The sequence below is a fragment of the Phoxinus phoxinus genome, assembly GCF_949152265.1.
Source record: "Phoxinus phoxinus genome assembly, chromosome: 18".
NCBI lineage: Eukaryota > Metazoa > Chordata > Actinopteri > Cypriniformes > Leuciscidae > Phoxinus > Phoxinus phoxinus.
The window spans coordinates 2,074,351-2,091,597 of record NC_136893.1 but is presented as its reverse complement, the minus strand read 5'-3'; the positions used below and the strand labels follow the sequence as shown (position 1 = coordinate 2,091,597).

The window sequence follows — 17,247 nt, the reverse complement described above, 5'->3', positions numbered from 1 at the left end:
CGGGTTCTTTTCTTCTTCTAGTGATAAAGTAGGCTATGTTTACAAGCTTTTTAATTCATAAAATGTAAGTAGCCTACAATTAAAAATTAATTTAACAATAGGCCTACTAATTAATCAAAACTGAATTCATAAAATGTTCCCGTGAACGGTTCTATATGAAGCACCTGACGGGATTCTTGTGTAAATGTTGGCTGATTTGATTGAGTTCTTGTCTCCGATCTCTGGTTAACCACGGAATGCTCCCGCGGTTACTCTGCCCACACGCAGAACATGCAAACCCGACACGGCAAGAGGTTGTGGAGATTATTTGAATAATAAAAAAATCTCTCACTGAACAAAGAGACATTCTGAACAAAACAACGTCGCGGCCGCATGATGGCGGTGTGTGTGTGTGTGTGTGTGTGCGTGTGTGTGTGTGTGCGTGAGAGAGAGAGAGGGTGCGTTGTGTGTGTGTTTGCCTGTGTGTGAGAGAGAGACAGAGAGAGAGAGAGAGAGAGAGAGAGAGAGAGAGAGAGAGAGTGTGTGTGTGTGTGAGAGAGAGAGAGAGAGAGAGAGAGAGAGAGAGAGAATGAGGGTGCGTTGTGTGTGTTTGCCTGTGTGTGTGAGAGAGAGAGAGAGAGAGAGTGTGTGTGTGTGTGTGTCTGTGTAAGTGTGTCAGTGTGTGTGTGTGTGTGTGTTAGGTAGCCTAGGTTTAGGGGTCGGGTTAGTGTGTGTGTGTGTGTTAGGTAGGTTTAGGGGTCGGGTTAGTGTGTGTGTGTGTGTGTGTTAGGTAGGTTTAGGGGTCGGGTTAGTGTGTGTGTGTGTGTTAGGTAGCCTAGGTTTAGGGGGCGGGTTAGTGTGTGTGTGTGTGTGTGTGTGTGTGTGTGTGTGTGTGTGTGTGTGTTAGGTAGCCTATAGGTTTAGGGGTCGGGTTAGTGTGTGTGTGTGTGTGTGTGTTAGGTAGGTTTAGGGGTCGGGTTAGTGTGTGTGTGTTAGGTAGGTTTAGGGGTCGGGTTAGTGTGTGTGTGTGTGTTAGGTAGCCTAGGTTTAGGGGTCGGGTTAGTGTGTGTGTGTGTGTGTGTGTGTGTGTGTGTGTGTGTGTGTGTGTTAGGTAGCCTAGGTTTAGGGGTCGGGTTAGTGTGTGTGTGTGTGTGTGTGTTAGGTATGTTTAGGGGTCGGGTTAGTGTGTGTGTGTGTGTGTGTGTGTGTGTTAGGTAGGTTTAGGGGTCGGGTTAGTGTGTGTGTGTGTGTGTGTGTTAGGTAGTCTAGGTTTAGGGGTCGGGTTAGTGTGTGTGTGTGTGTGTGTGTGTGTGTGTGTGTGTGTTAGGTAGCTTAGGTTTAGGGGTCGGGTTAGTGTGTGTGAATCCCCATGAGTGTGTGTGCATTCAGGTTTAAGTCCCACCCACACACACATACACACACTCATGGGGATTCATGTCACCGTGGACCTAAACTGAGGAAACAAGCTTATAAATCATACAGATTTTTAAAAAAATGTAGTGTGTGTGTGTGTGTGTGTGATGGGTAGGTTTAGGATTAGTGTAAGATGAGAGAATATAGTTTGTACAGTATAAAAACCGTTATGTCTAGAGTCCTCACAAAGATAGCAAACCAGACATGTGTGTGTGTGTGTGAGTGTGTGAGTGTGTGTGTGTGTATGTATGTGTGTCAATCTCTGTCATAGATCTGACGTTTCTTGTCTGTGTCACATGCACAACTTCCTGTTTCCTCTGTTGCTCCAGATCTGCTCACAGAAATATGTGCGGAAGCATTTAGCCAGATCTCTTTATTCTGTCAACGTTCCCGGAAGAACGCGTTCACAACTTTTCTATTGTGATATTGTGAGTTTTGTTAGATTGTGCATATATACGTGTTGTCATCACTTTATCACTGTACTTTGAGAGCAATGAAAATATAATATAGTAATTTCTTACCCTAGTTTTTTAATCTTCCAAAGTGCAGTTGAGAATTAAAGTTGAAAAGAAATAGAAATCATTCAGAGCTTGTGTTTCATGAATCTTTTGAGTTTTTAAATTGTGTCACTCAAGTGTGCCGAGAATGGAAGAGGAGAAACAGAACGGCAGCCTGTGATTGGCACTGAATATTCTAATGAGCTCTTGACTGGAGTGCTGTGATTAATCAGATTGAGAGGGTTATTATTATCGTTAACTTGCAGTCATCAACTGGAATAAAACCCTAAACAGAATCAAGCACAAATATTAGATGAAAAAAAAAAGAGAAATGTTGCCTTGACTGAAAATTAAATGGAAATAAAAGCTAAAATGTAAGCTTAGTAATATAAAACAATAATATATCAAAAAATACAGGTGAAACTCGAAAAATTTGAATATGGTTCATTTATTTCAGTAATTCAACTTAAAAGGTTAAACTAATATATTATATAGACTCATTACATGCAAAGTGAGATATTTCAAGCCTTTATTTGTTATAATTTGGATGATTATGGCTTACAGCTTATGAAAACCTTTTCACAATATTCTAATTTTTCGAGTTTCACTTGTACTAAAAATTAAACAAATGTAAAAGCTGAAAATATAAAAATAAAAGCTAATTGAAAATATGAATAAAACTATAGTATGAATGAGCTTGCGGACGCGTTTGAACGGTCCGCGCCGGTCTGTTCCTCACACATGAACACAGGGACAGGAGCCGCTCCACAGAAACTCATTCTCTCTTTATTTGTCATCTAACAGTCAGGACTCTGGGTTTGGTTCAGCAGGATTTGACACAAACAATCATACAATCATATGCGAAAACCGTTTGACTTGACGCTCCGCCCGTCCGAAACAACAAAAATACTATAGTATCTTAAATCAATTAATTAATTCGTAATAAAACTAATAAATGAGTTTGATATAAACTAGAGTTTGCGTTCCACGGCCTGACTGGAGAGATGACGAGCAGAAACAAGATCTCAAACTCCTGGAATGTTAAAACGGACATGATGATGAAGATGATGATGACGAGGATGTGAAGTTTGGCTGATCTTGGATCTGTTCTTCTGGCTTCTGGAACGGATTCCTGAAGATGGTCGACAGATGAAGTGGTAAAGTGGGCGGAGTCAGTAGGGCAGGGGGCGGGGCTTGTTCACATGTTCATCTTCCTGAGGTATGCGGTCATGTCAAAAACGAGTGGGTTGATTTTCCCGCCGTGAGCATCTTTTACTCCTTTAGCAATGATTACCGCTGAAAGAGAGAGATACATTATATATTATTTATATATTCAAATTCAATATAAAATACGTTAATATAAAGTCAAAATAAATATCAAATAAAAAAAATATTTGTATATAATATTTGTGTTTATATAAAAAAATATGTCTAGATTAAACTTTATCCCAGAATCTAAAGGAATATAAATGAATTATAAGTTAAAATTTTATATTAAATACATATTTTTAATATATTTACATATAATATTTGTCTATACTTTATTTATAAAACATGTATAGGTGAAGTTTCACCCCAGAATCTTAAGAAATATAAATACTATTTAAATTATGAATAAAAATGAAATATAAAATTAATATATTTACATATAATTTTTGTGTATGATTTATATTAAAAACATGTATAGGTGAAATTTCATCCCAGAATCTAAAGAAATATAAATTAATTATAAATTTAAATATAAAATAAATATATTTTACATATAAAATAAATATATTTTAAATATAAAATAAATATTTTTAATATATTTATATATAATAATTGTTTACACTTTATTTATAAAACATGTATAGGTGAAGTTTTACCCCAGAATCTTAAGAAATATAAATAAATGATCAATTGTGAATTCAAATTAAATATAAAATAAATATTTGTAATATATTTACATATAATATTTGTGTATGCTTTATTTATAAAACATGTATAGGTGAAATCTACCCCAGAATTGTAAGAAATATAAATAAAATATAAACTAAAATTAAATATTTTGTATGTAATATTTGTATAAACTTTATATATAAAACATGTCCAGGCCCAGAATCTAAAGAAATAAAATGACATTACATTTTAAAATTTAAATGTTATAATATGTGTATATTCTACAATCTAATGTATAATACTTATATTTAATCTATCAAGAAAACAAAGTATTTTTTAGAAGCACTGGAACACTTTGCATTGTGTGATACTCAACTTCCTGTAATGTGAAAGCTCTCGTTCTCTGCACTGTAATGCAGCAGGACATTGAGTTTTATTGTTCTTGGCAACTGTGATACCGTTTTTAATTCCTACTATGATGATTGTTAGTCAGCATGATGCAGTATACACACATATGTTCTGCTTTGACTAGGGTTAGGTCTCACCTTTCTGAGATCTGCCGATGGTGAATGAAAAAGGGTCTGGCTCTTTCTCTGAGGTCTTCATCTTGATGTCCATGGTGTTCTGGCCGTCCACATTCAGCTGGTCTCTCAACACTGTGCACCTCCTGCCAGCCAGAGTCACGCCATTGGCAAACAGAGTCCCACGGTCACTGGCTATCATAGCCTGAACCTCTCCTGCCTGCACACACACACACACACACACACAGTGAGTGTGGATTGTGGGTGATAAAATGGTCCAGAAAACACATGCTGGAACATGTAGACACATTTCACACACAGATTCTTTCGCGGCTCGTGTTTTGTCATGTTCCTGAAGACGACGCTCACCTCAAGACTAGCAAAACACACACCACACGTCTGCCTGTCTATGTTCGGGTGTATTCCAGAAGATTCTTAGATTGAAAGACTCGTGATTTTTTTTTTTATTTCAACAAGATTTTAGGTTTAAATGCACATTAAAGTATAAAGAAGTGTACATAACTCACTGAGTTTCTCACGGTTTACATTTTCGGTGCTTCTTCTGTGGTTCGATGAACCCGCATGAACACTACAACCCTAAATGAGCTGCGGTCATGTGATGAATTCACTGTTTCTCTTAAAAGGGACTTTCACAGTACGAGATACAGAGAGACAGACGGCATCTCTAAATTCTTTAAAAGTCTGAGCTGCATGTTACAACAAGAACGGGGAAACAGAAACACACAACAGCACAGACACACACACACACACACATATATATAGTGTGTGTGTGTCTGTGCTGTTGTGTATATGTATGTATATATATATATATATATATATATATATATGTGTGTGTGTGTGTGTGTATGTAGGTGTATAGTGTGTTTGTATATATATATATATATATAGCCTATACATTCATACATGTATGTATATATGATATATCAAATATATAATACATGTATATATATCAAAATCAAGTCAAAATGAAAGTAAGCGAGAGGAACCTAAGAAAGGAAGTGCACACACACACACACACACACACGCACGGTGTTGAAATAATCAGCGGTCAAAACTAAATGTTGCCTTACATTAGACGCGGAGACGATAGTTTCACTTAATGGAGAATGTCTCTCACACAAATGTATTCTAAATATTTAATAGCTGATACATATAAAATAATCTGACATTCATAACGAGAGAGAGCGCGCGCCATGGGCGGAAGCGGGGCGCGCGCGCGCAGATAGAGAGGTACCCACTTCCGCCTTTCAAGCACGCATGACCAAATAAGGAGCAGTTCACAGAACTCCGCGCGACTGCTGTGAGGAAATTCAGCGCGAATGAATTAACGGTCGATTTGAAGGAGAGAGATATTCTTGTTACCCCGAATCAAAGTAAAGAAAACCACAGAAATGGCTTTCACGAAACTTATAGCAAAGTTTGTGGCTTCACACAACGAGAACTACCGTTATCATCGACAATGCTGCGAGCGCATCCTGATTTCCAACGACTTTTATAAGCGGACGACAGAAAATGTAAGTAAAAAAAACTATGCCATTCAAATAAATAGGTAAATAAATAAATCATAAACAAGCGAACACAACGTTTTTGTCTGTAAATGTTGTACCGTGACTTGGCTGAGCCAGCCGCCCGGCGCCGAAGCCCAAACGGACTCCTGACCCGGTGTCAACCCGAGAATGGCCGCATCATCCACCCATTCGCTCTTGGTCAGGCTGCTGATGTAGCTGTCCCAGCTCATGACTGCTGCTTTAGATCTGAGGAGCAATAAAACACGATCAAATATCAAGAATATGAATATAAGCACGCCCAACTTTTCTTTACTCTGCTGCTAAAGAAGAACTTCGATCGCATCACTTATCATCCCTGCCGCGAAAGCTCCAGGAAAGAGATTTTTTTTAAAAAAATAAAAGCGATAAGAGAAAGAAAGTACCTGAATGCGTCTCTGCTCCGATGCAAAGTGAGTTTGAGGAAGTCCGTGTTGGTTTATATGCAGCAACGCGCGCGCCCTGCCCTACGGCCCACTTCCGCACCGCGCGAGATACTTTATGCTAAACATATAGGCCTAGTGAAGATGCACTGTTTGCACGATACGTTCACGTCGCAAAGTTTGTTTTTTAAATTCGTTGTATGCATCCAGAACTGACATTTGCAGTTAAACAAATGAGCAGATAAATCCGTGTCACTACACAAACTGTAGTGCATTATGATAAGGAGGAATAAAGCATGTGCTAAATAGTGCTTGATTTTTTTTTTAATCAAGAAGAATATAAGTTTGCAGTCATTATTCAAATACAGTAGTCAACATTTGAAGTGGACCAAAAAAGTTAATCAAAGTTGTCCTATGACAAAAAGAATGGGTATTGTTCAAAATTCATCACTTTGATGAAAGGTTTTGATCCACATCAAATGTTGAGTAATGTGTTTGTTATGTGCAGATGCATTTAGTTAACTCAATTTTAAAGTGTGAATTTTGGTAACCAGACAGTTCTCAGTAGCCACTGACTTCCATAGTATTTTTTTTTCCTACTATGGAAGTCAATGGCTACTGTCAACTATCTGGTTGCCAACATTCTTCAAAATATCTTCTTTTGTGTTCAGCCGAAGAAAGAAACTCATACAGGTTTTGAAACAACTTGAGGGTGAGTAAATGATGACAGGATTTTCATTTTTGGGTGTTTGGAGTGTTCCGTACAAATATAAAACAACAAATGTAAAAACACCATACAAGTATCATAGTCATATGATAGTTTTGAATGAGGAACAGACTAAAATCGTAGCTCTCAAATCTTCTTCACACTTCCACATGTTTGAAATGGCACATCGCGTTTTGATTACATGCTACCAGCTAACAAAAATACGCTCTGATAACATTTGCTAACATTCACATTAAGTTATGAAAACGTTATTTCTGAATGTTCTCAAAATGTTAAAAATGTCCAGATAAAAAAAAAAAGAAGGAAGTAATTAGGTTCTACAAAATGTTCAATGAACAAAGTATAAATAACACTCTTGTGCTAACGTTTTGAGAACATTGTTAAAGACTACATAACTTAAAGCCAAAGTTCTAATACTGGAAGAATGTTTGAAAGAACCTTTCCAGAACTTTCTGAAAACGTTCCCTGTTAGCATGGATTGCATACGAGCCATATGGACTGCTGTTTTGATAGTTTTATGGTGTTTTTTAGATAGTTTTATGGTGTTTAGTCCGAAATTTTCACGTTAAAAAATAAATACTACCTCGCGTTATCAATTCATGCCTACACACCGCCTACGAAACTTTCGTCCGACATAAAAAAAATGATCGGGTTAAATTTTCTGCGTTTTTGGAGGGTTGTTTTGACAATTCAGAGCCACCTAACAAACGCGAAAATCCAGAATGGCGTCTGATTGATCCATTGATCTCGCAGCACAAAGCACTGCATGACAAAGAAAGTGCGGAATACAAAAGAGAAATGAATATAAAGAGAGATTGTGGCAGATGATTGCGGAACAGCTTGGAAAACAGGATGGTCCTTTTTCTCTACGCAATCTCAGGATTGGGTGGACCCAATATTTCCTTATTGAGAGGACAACAAAATCATCCTCACTGCATTGTAATGTTGCTCCATAACTCCATTTTGTAATGTTGCGCGGATTTTTTCGCAACGGCTTATTTAATACGCATCGGACTCAGTGTGCAAGGTTTCTGTGCATGACGAGTTTTTAGGATTATGAATACGAAATATGAAAATTTCTGACTTTTACAAGGACCTTAACAACTGGAAAAGAGCTGCATTAAGATTGTTCAACTATTCTTATTTTGTGTTTCACAGAGAAAAGAAAAAAAGCGGGATTGAGAAAACGCAAAGGTGAGGAAAAGCTTGTCAAACTGGCTCCTGCATCATGATTCTCAGATAAAAAACTTGTTCTTGTGCTTTGAAGGTTCTCAGATGGACTTGATTTGATTCACAGATGCAGTTTCACTCAAGTCTCCCCTTCCTAAGTTAATTTTGACTTTGGTTTTGAGTTAAATCTGAGTTAAAATAAACAAGTTTGAGCGGATCTGGAGTTTGTCGTGGGTTAGGCCGAAGTTTGGCCGTTTGCAAAGCGACAGAGAGAAAAAAGGAGGCGGTGAAACACAGCAGATCTTCACCACAACATCCTGTTTGTGAATCTGCAGACTGCATGATATGACGGGAAGTATTACAGAGACAGTCAATGAGATGATCTGAATTGCATTCCACTACTGTATCTGACTGTGAGAAGATGCTGTGGTGAAGATAATCTCTCTTCTCATGTTGTCCTATCATAGCTGACCAGACGTCTCCGAGAAGTGACCGCTGGAGGAACCAATCAGATTGTGCCATGCGAGAGAACGAGGCAGGACCAGAGCTGTAACATTTCACCCGTTAACAGGGCGAGCGACTCGACAAGTCCAGTGAAACCGGCCAAGAACATGCCAAATTTAGTCTAGGAATCAAAAGAAAAACTAGCAATTATATTGTGCTTTTTATTATTATTAGTTGCATTCAACGCTTTCACTTTTGAGGGACTTTTTATTTGTTTCACACATTAGATTTTCTGGTACATTGCCATTAGTTAAGTGACATGAACTAACAATGAACAATAGGGGTGTAATGATTCACAAAATTCACGGTTCGGTTCGGTACGATACGATACACTTGTGTCACGGTTTTCGATACAGCAAAAAGAAAGAAATGCCAGAGAAATTTCCTTGATTTAATTTTTTTAATTATATTTTTATTAAAACTAACATCATAAAGTATGATATCTGTTTTACTTTGAGCAATGATGGAGCTATACTTGACTTTTATTAGGAGCATATAAAACAAAACAGCTCCTTGGACACAATGAAATGTAATATTGTAGTAGTTATAAACAAAGGTTTATTTTAGTTCAGATTAACGTTTGAGGGCAGCAATTGTATTCATAATGTCAAAATAAAACCGACGTAAATGTTACTTGAAAGTATTATAGCTTTTACTATTCCTGCCACACTTCCATGGTTACAGTTAGTAGTGTTCCTACAGTAAATCCATGGTGAATGTTGCTGATCTGTGGACACTGAATAGTTCATTCATGGCACAATGTGTCCTTCCTGGTTTCCACGTCAGCGCTGTTTGATCCGTTAATAACGGAGAAATGTGAATGTTTCTCACTAGATCTCGCTGCGATGTTATTACTTCAGTGGCAAATTCAAATGCTTTCTTTCCTGGCTCTCGCTGTGTAGTAACAGCTGCTTGATCAAGATCGGCTCGCGCTGCATTGGTCCAAACTGATAACCGGTCCGTCAACCACACAATAACGAGTTGCTCAGTTTCGTTCCACTTACATTTGCCATTTGATGTTGGGCAATGTTGTGGTCGCGCCAGCGCCTCTTACATTATGAGCGACACGCCTACATTTGAAATAACAAAATTTTGGTCGGCAGAAAAAATGGTCCAACGAATGCATACCGAAAACCGAACGCCTCGTGCTTAACGGTTCCATACGAATACGTGTATCGTTACACCCCTAATGAACAATACTTCTATGTATATTTTAAACATTTACTGCTAAACTTTTAAAATCAATAGGTTATTTTTGTGAATTTACTTCATTAACTAACTAACTAACATAAACGAAGATTAATGAATTATTTAAAAATATATATTGTTCATTGTCTGTTAATGTTAGCTATGCTTTTACTACAAGCTAGGCAAATACACACACACGCACACATGCAAAAACACAGGACATGACATTTACTGCACAATTGCTGTATTGCAGTAATGTTTCAAAAGTGTTTCATTCAGGAAAATGGGTAGTACTTTACAATAAGTTCCCATTTGTTAACATTAGTAAATCCATAGCTAACATAAACGTATCAGGAAAAATGTAAAATGAACATTAACGCTGTAGAAGTATTGTTCATTGACATTTAGCTAGGTAACATGAATTAGCAATGTACCTGAAAATCCCTCAAAAAGTCCCTCAAAAGTGAAAGGGTTGGATGCAAATAATAATAAAAAATGAAATGGATTTTCTTTATGCAAAATATAATTTCTAGGTTTTCTTTTGTACTGAAAAGAAAAACATGGTAACGAAGGAGAAACGGCAAATTTGAGCCTAGCAAAATCTGGTAACACTTTACAATAAGGTTCATTAGTTAATTACATTAGTTAGTATGAACTAATAATGAACTTCTCTTATACAGCATTAATTCATCTTTGTTAATGTTAATTTCAATATTTACTAATACTTTATTAAAATCTTGTTAACACTGTGATCTAACATGAACAAACAATGAACAGCTTTATTTGTATTGACTAACATTAACAAACACAGTAACACATGTATTGCTCTTGGTTATTTAGTTAATACATTAACCAATGAACTGAACCTTGTTGTACAGTGTTACCCAAAATCTCTACTGGAGCTGAGGAATTCATGCTCATGTTCTCACTGGTTAGACCAGAGTGAGAGACGTTTCTATCATAGCATGCGAACACACGCTGACTAATGTAGTGAAAAGAGAATGTGTGCCTGCGAGGCAGGCAAATACACACACACACACAGGACTAGGAATCTTTGTCCTGGCTGTGTAGACTATATGTGAGGCCAGCGTAGACAGAGCAGAGACTTCCGTATCTCTGAGTTTATCAAGACAATTGATCAGCGATAGGCCTTTTTGAGCGAAGCAAGCAGAGAAATTGCATAATCATAGATCTTCAGTCAATAAAAAGCTCATTAAATCACTAAAATAATAGTACAAAGTCCAGAACTCTAGATAAACACAGATGAACAGTTGAACAGAAGGTTCTGTGCCTTCTTGCATAAAGCATCTTTAAAAACAAAACAAAAAATCGTACAATTATACATTTGTGAATTTCAGTCATGATGTTTTTTTTTTCCATAACATTGAAACGTGGTAATAAGAATTTGGCTATTAACATGTAACATTTCAATTATATTCTGCTGAAATGGACAAAATGACTTTGAACGAGATTCAAAGATCCGAGTCGGTAAAACGTGTCAGAACTTCCCATCACTACTTTACATCCGTCGAGTGCACGTTTAGATAGGAAAACTATGGTAAAGTATCGCAGTGGAATTGAAAAACACATTCTGTGTGAACCGAGCCTAACGAAACACGATTGGCTGGTTTATTAACGTATAAACATTGATCAAATTACATACTCGGCACACATCAAGTAAGGGATAATGTATAGCGAGGCGGTTGTTATAGCAAATACAACCCCGGCAGGCTGATCAGGACCGCGGAGCGGAGCCTGAATGGGTTGTATTCGCTATAACAACCGCCTCGCTATACATTATCCCGCTTATTACATGGCTACCTACCAAATAAATCAATAATTTGACACAAAATATTGATTTAAAAATATTTTAATATTTTAATAAATATATTTTATTTTTTATATTTTATATAATATTTTATAAGTATTCTAAATACATTAGAATTAAACCAAGCCATGTAATAAATATGGTTAACGGAACCGGCGTCACTCGCAAGAATGAACTCATCGAATCTCGCAAGTCCAACGCATGATCGACCCATTACTAATGTTATACTTAGAAAGATGACAGTTAAGGGGCTTTATGCAACACTTATATTTTTTTTAAAGGGATTACTTAGACATTTATTAAATTTTAATGACATTTCACCAAAAAAAAAAACTGGATTAGATCCACATAAATAAATATGTGCTGAAGCGGATGACTTCAAATAAAAAAACAAGTGTCAAATAAAACTACGAACTTAGTCACTGATTATGAGTAAATGTTATGCTTATTGTTTCATAAATCCACAGATATAATTATGAGTGCATAGAAACTCTTTCGCAGTGGTTTGTGGAAGTGGGCTGTGGCTGATGAAGGTCTGTGTTGTTTCCATTGTAACAATGCCTTCTCTGACTGTGGGATTATGGGTAGTGTAGTCCTCAAATTTGAAATGCTGTTTTGTAAACTTGAAGTTAAAATCACTTTGACATGCGTCTACTACAGAAGATTATGACGACACTTAAACTCGGTGAGTTTGTCATGAAAGGTTTATGTGTTATAAATTATTTTAAAAAAATTTGTCTGAGGTATACCTTCACAGCCATGCTTATTTCTGTTTTATAGGTTGAGTGGCAACTAGATGGAAATTCTCTAGCAACATGCTGTCGATGTCGGCTTGTATTTCTGGGTGGAGTTTGTGGTTGGCTAAGAAAAAGCCTTGTGTGTGAAGAGGAAACTCATTTGCCAGTCAAATGTGGAAGAAAATGTCCATTCTGCAAATGTAATGAGCTTTGAGAACAATTGCGTGCTTTAAAATGACAAAGCACCTGAAATGCCACACAACACACTGCCATGAAGGTAAACCAACCACACATGATTTTAAGAATAAATCCTACTATTTAGTGTTAAGGTTATCACATCTCTGTGGCTTCATTATTTTGATGAAGTCAACCACTTTTAAAATGTCAAAATCCTGCTCCAGATCAGGGTTAGCACCACATTCTCAGGGTTCAAATGTGCTGATAAAGCTATAGTGTGAAATAGTCCAATGCTAGAGTGTTAATGTGAGATGTTGAGCTGCTGACAATCAGTCATAAACTGCATCAAATATAACCCAATAATAAAGATGCAAAAACCACTAAAAAAGGAACACACATACAGCTTCAGTGCTGCACTGACTCAGTGACTTCCTGTCTCTGACAGGAAGTGGAGAAACTGTTATGCATGTGAGAATCTCATCTGATCTTAAACACCCTCCTCTCAGTTTCTTTCTTATTTCCACTCATCCTGTTCTCTTCTTACAACCTCTTCCTCTCATATAACCTCTTGATTGCACACACACATTTCACAATATTAGTGAGGACATTGCCTAGACTTCTATTGATTTTATGTCAGGTTCATTTTCTATTTGTTCTATGGCCCAAATAAAGTCCTAAACACAACCCTCACAGAAACATGTGCAAAACACTAGATATAAATGGCCGATTTATAAGCCTTTTTCACATCTCGTAAAATGTCCTCACTTGTCGGTTGTCTCTATACAAGTGAGGACATATGGCCCTCACAAGTATAGCCAAACACACACACACTTCCCTCAGTATAATATGCCCTTTTTAGGCAAACTAGGAAGTGAGTGAATGTGGGGGAGATAATGAAAAAGTGTCAGTGAGAAAGTGAAAGTCTAAATGCAGTTCACACATTAAAGTGCACACGTGTCTTTTTTTTTTTGGTAGCTTAGTAATTTAAAGATTGTACTAACCTTTAGTACTAACCGACGGGAAACTGCATGTTGCTAAATAGATGTCACAGAAAGACAAATGGCAACACTCACTTCTGCATATCGATATGCTGGCCTGTTTTGACATGCTGAGGAATTCTCTGAGGAATGCAGGTTTTGCCTTTCAGGTTTTTTTTTTTTGTGGTGTGAACAGCGCCACCTTCTGGGGAGATACACAAACTGACCAACTTCCACATTTGCAAGAACATCACAACAGTACAAAGTTCATGCACCCAGAGTTTTAAGGCACCATGCATGGTTTTGGTTTTCATACTCCAAATACTCAATGCGGTTTAAGTGTTTTACTGGGTTTGAGTATTCTGAGCAATTTTAACTCCGCAGTCATTTCTACAGCCCCTTATATACAGGTTTCAAAGTAGCTTCACACTTTTAAACCAGAAGTCAACAATCAATGATTTTTGCACAAAAAAAACTGACAATACTAAGTTTAAAATGAACATCACTTAATATTTATACCTTTCGTTTGTTGAACTGTTGTATAAAATCAATGTCACATTAGCAATCGTGTGGAAATTAGTATAATGTGATCAACATTAAAAACAGGAACTCACACAGGGTGTGTTTTTGTATCAAAGAGAGTTTGAATCTTAAATCGATCTCTGTGCACACTCTGTGTCTATATTTGTTCTTCATGCTAGTAAGTGATAAATCCCCACTTTTTCAAAGGTACATTGTCGAGAACGGCAGTATAGCGCAATTTGCCAAGGCAGCATAATCTGCACACAACCTATCATATACACGCTGCTTGCGTGAATGTAGTCAGTTTTGACCGCAAAAGATGAGGTAATTTGATCGGATGTCATGTATTTACAGCATTTTACCTGCTAGAATTGCACGTTCAGTTTTAATGTTATTTTAAGGTGGGGTCAAATTTATTATACATTTTTAAGGCCAGCCCAAGAAATTTGTACAAGTCAATTTGTAAAGAAAGACTACACGCCTGTGCACATATATATTAAAATGCGCATGTCTATTGATTAAACACGTAATACAAATCTGCACGGCGTTGGCGTTTTCACAGGTTCGCATTTTTTAAGTTTCTGCAGAGATAACTTTTTTTCAAAAAATGTCAAGGCTTGCACCTTGGAACCTATTCAAGGTTTGCGTTCTCGAGCCACCGGGCACTGTTGTGCGAATGAGCGGGGCGAACCCTAAGTTAATAACTAATGATCTTTGCAACGAAAGTGAATCAATCAGGTGCAAAAAAAAAAAAAGAGTACCCATTAAACTGTCTTTACATAAAGGACCCGATCATGGAACAATGCACAGTACAAGCGCAGCGTTGAGCTTCTTGAGTCTGTTTAGTAAGGAGTGTTTTGATTGGTGGATTAAAAGCTCACCGCGATTGGCTAAACAGAACATCCTCCAAAAAAGATATTTATGAATCTTAACCTGTCAGGAAGGTCTTAAAAATACCGCACACAAATCCACGCACGTGTGACGATTTGCAAAGGCAGATTCAAAGATCCATAAATACATGTAACATTCATAAATGTGGGATGGAAATTAGTTCAAGAACTTGTTATATAAAGTTCTTATATTTGTGTTTATTTAGGTAAGACACATTTGTGTGAGCATTTGGGGAAATATTTATGATTGTACTTGTGTGTTTTGAATTTACTAATCGGATTTTGTAAATGTGAATTGTGCTGTGCATTTATACATTTTGTTTTGTAAATGTATTATTTGAGGCTGATCTGGCTCCATATTCTGTGGCCACAGAAGTAAGGCAGTCATCCACATAGAAGTGATTCCGGATGACCTCTGCTGTCCTACAATTAAACAAATCTTCATGGTCCTCTGATTAGAACAACTTGGGGATAAAGAAGGTCCGAACAGATGTACAACCATTCTGAATTCCTCCAAGTCTTTACTCAAGTTGCCTTTTGACCACAACAGAAATCTTAAAAGGTCAGAATCTTGATAGAACGTGGATTCAATGTCAGCCATTAAGGCGACAGACTCCATTCTGAATCCTGTAAGAAAACTAATCAAAGTGCTTGTTGGGTCTGATCCCTGAAGTAATTGTCCATTCGATGATACTCCCTGAAATGAGCCACAAAGTCTAAAACAACCCTGATGTTTTTTCTTTTTTGAATGGTAAACCCCATGATGAGGTATATACACCACACACGATGATCATGCCTCTCAAGTTCTTTCACAGGTACCCTTTCTGCATATCCTTTGGAAAGCAAATCTTCCATGAAAACAGTATAATCTGTCTTTCCTGAATTTCCATTGCAGGTTCAAAGCTTGCTGTTCTGCAATTATTTTGTTGTTTGGAAGGACCATATCTTTATTATAAAGTGGCAAACCAGTAATGGCCATCTATCAGTTTTAAAGAGACACAAGATCCACAAACTGATTATCTTCTTTAGACATCCCTACCAGTTCATCCAGGGCATTTTCAGGGAAATCAGTCTTAAACTGTTGTTTCCAAAGCTATTTTAAGTTTGTTTTAAAAATGTTCCTTAAGTAAGTCCTTGGCTTTCAAGTAAGTCATGTGTTGACATCTCTGACAAGTTATCTAGGTTGACCTCGGGTGAACTCAAGAAAAGAGAAACAGTAACCAGTTGTTTGCCCTTTTTTACACAACCTCCTCATATGAACGTATGAAGCATTGATATTGCAAAGGATTGAATATCTCTATGAGGAAGCAAATTAAGTATTCCATTGTTGTACCAACATGGCAGTGTTTTTATTTTGTTTTCCATAAGACGCAATATATTTCCTTGTTCTCCATCAGTTAATGGTTGTCTTGAAACAGGTAGATCGCTACCAAAGTTACCGAGTAGCTAAACATTCACTGATACAGTTGACTGTAATGGTGTTATGGACCTCGGTTGAAGCAAAGAGTGAAGCTGAGAAGTACTCTCCTTATTTCTTGCACCTCTTGTTGAATTATTAACAGACAGAAAACTGCGTCAACTTGAACGGATGCCACTGTCATTGAAGTGGAGGAGATCATTTCATCCTTTTCTTTTCTTGATTTTCTTACTTCCAAATAAGAAGACCTCTACACATTAACTTTAGCTATAGACACAGCTATTTTAATATGAAGATCAGTTTGTTCTTTTTTTTCTCTTAAACGATCCTCTTCTTCTTCCACAGCGTGCTTCTGATGCAACATTTGTTGACTGGCTAATAAAGCCGCCGCTTCAGCTTGAAGACGAACAGATGATGTAGATGATCTACTAGATCGTACACCAGAAGAAGTGCTCTTTTTACTTGATTTTTTTTGCTGTAAACATTTGAGATACTATCGGTTGGTTTAAAGTGCTCACAAGCCAATGCATTGCATTCCTCACCTTGATTCAGAGTCTTTTGTACATTTGCATTTACATCAGAGAGGGAACAGCAGCAGGCAACGGATCATTTAAAGGAGATTGCCCTTGAACAGCCATAGTCATTGTCTGTATTCCATCGATTGCAGAATGAGATGATATTAATTACTCTGTTCACTGTTCATTTTGCTCTCTATAACCGCATCAGCCTCGTCTTCATCCATTTTCTCTCATCAATGAACCTCAGCGGCACATATAACTTTTAAATGTGTGTTTAATTCACACACAAAGATTGTGCAAATCCCAGCGCTGCATGTAACACACATGACAGAAACTACACACTTCAAGTCTACCAT

At 37.1% G+C, this 17,247-nt stretch overlaps 1 protein-coding gene across 1 annotated transcript; it reads right to left on the bottom strand.

Annotated features, from left to right (window-relative positions):
• Window positions 1–2,655: 2,655 nt before the first annotated feature.
• pfn1 (profilin 1) lies at window positions 2,656–6,398 on the bottom strand. The gene is made up of 4 exons (XM_079589557.1): window positions 6,240–6,398; window positions 5,916–6,063; window positions 4,313–4,508; window positions 2,656–3,185 (listed from the first exon to the last, which is right to left on the bottom strand). Exons 2-4 carry the CDS (start codon window positions 6,045–6,047, stop codon window positions 3,088–3,090), a joined length of 426 nt encoding a protein of 141 aa, XP_079445683.1. The 5' UTR covers window positions 6,048–6,063; window positions 6,240–6,398; the 3' UTR covers window positions 2,656–3,087.
• Between the last annotated feature and the right edge of the window lie 10,849 nt (window positions 6,399–17,247).

Bases quoted from the DNA above. Each gene is read 5' to 3' on its own strand.
- pfn1 (XM_079589557.1), bottom strand. From the start codon at position 6,047: ATGAGCTGGGACAGCTACATCAGCAGCCTGACCAAGAGCGAATGGGTG. The intron at 4,509-5,915 runs GTACAACATTTA...GTGTGTGTGCAG, and splicing joins GCTGGCTCAGCCAAGTCACG to GCAGGAGAGGTTCAGGCTAT. The intron at 3,186-4,312 runs GTGAGACCTAAC...TCTCTCTTTCAG, and splicing joins CATCGGCAGATCTCAGAAAG to CGGTAATCATTGCTAAAGGA.